At 57.3% G+C, this 1,019-nt stretch overlaps 1 protein-coding gene across 1 annotated transcript in view; it reads left to right on the forward strand.

Annotated features, from left to right (window-relative positions):
• The first annotated feature begins 31 nt into the window (after nucleotides 1-31).
• The window catches only part of WFIKKN2 (WAP, follistatin/kazal, immunoglobulin, kunitz and netrin domain containing 2), a 5,291-nt gene continuing 4,303 nt past the window's right edge, over nucleotides 32-1,019 (forward strand). The window contains exon 1 of the mRNA XM_018572718.1: nucleotides 32-212. Coding sequence (XP_018428220.1) covers nucleotides 36-212 — 177 coding nt within the window. The 5' untranslated portion in view covers nucleotides 32-35. The remainder of the gene's footprint in view (nucleotides 213-1,019) is intronic.

Here is a 1,019-nt window from a genome sequence, read left to right on the forward strand (position 1 = left end):
TTTAGGATTTTTGCCGTATAATTTGCCGGATCGCCATGCTGACGGCGGAGACTTTCGTATTGCTTCTGCTCGGCCTGCTGCGACGGGGAGGAGACGCTTTGCCCCATGCGAGGTACTCGCATGCCGGTCTATGCCCCAATGATATGAACCCCAACCTGTGGGTGGACGCCCAGAAGGGTCTGCCATGCACCCGTACCCGTACATATGATGCAGCCTGTCAGTGACACCTGTGATGTCATTGCATTGCCGGTAGATCTGTTATTTCTCCACTTCCTGTAGCAGACCAAGCCGGCCAGCAACAATGAGAGTTCCAGGGGTCAGGACATACCATATAGACTGAGGGGGGGGGGGGCGGGGGGGGCTGATGACAATGGTTCATTTATATGGTTTACACATAGCAAGACCTGACGCTGTGACTGCGTAGAGCTGAGATTTCATTCGTAGAGTGAAAGTCCCTTTAGAGCAGCGGTTCTCAACCTCTCTAGGGCCGGGGCCCCGTGGTAACTTTTACCAAGTTGTGGTGACCCCCAGCGGTAAAAGTTAGGGATGAACCAAAACTAGTATCTGTGCAGGTGGCTAGTGGGACTCTCAGGTGGCTAGTGGGACTCTCTGGTGGCTAGTGGGACTCTCTGGTGGCTAGTGGGACTCTCTGGTGGCTAGTGGGTCTCTCTGGTGGCTAGGGGGACTCTCTGGTGGCTAGTGGGTCTCTCTGGTGGCTAGTGGGACTCTCAGGTGGCTAGTGGGACTCTCTGGTGGCTAGTGGGACTCTCAGGTGGCTAGTGGGACTCTCTAGTGGCTAATGGGTCTCTCTGGTGGCGCTCAGTGCGGCTCTTTGGTGATCAAGCACTCGCCTCCCCTCACTCCGGCCCGCTCCCCTCACTCCGGCCCGCTCCCCTCTCTCTGATCCTCTCCGGCCACCGCTGCTGCCGCATCATCTAGGAGAAGTGACACCGCTGGGGCTAGGAGGAGGCTGAGGAGCCTCTTAACTAGCACAGTACAAGGCACATGGGGACCCCCCC

The sequence above is a fragment of the Nanorana parkeri genome, unplaced genomic scaffold (genome assembly GCF_000935625.1).
Source record: "Nanorana parkeri isolate BGI_ZX_2015 unplaced genomic scaffold, ASM93562v1 scaffold2113, whole genome shotgun sequence".
NCBI lineage: Eukaryota > Metazoa > Chordata > Amphibia > Anura > Dicroglossidae > Nanorana > Nanorana parkeri.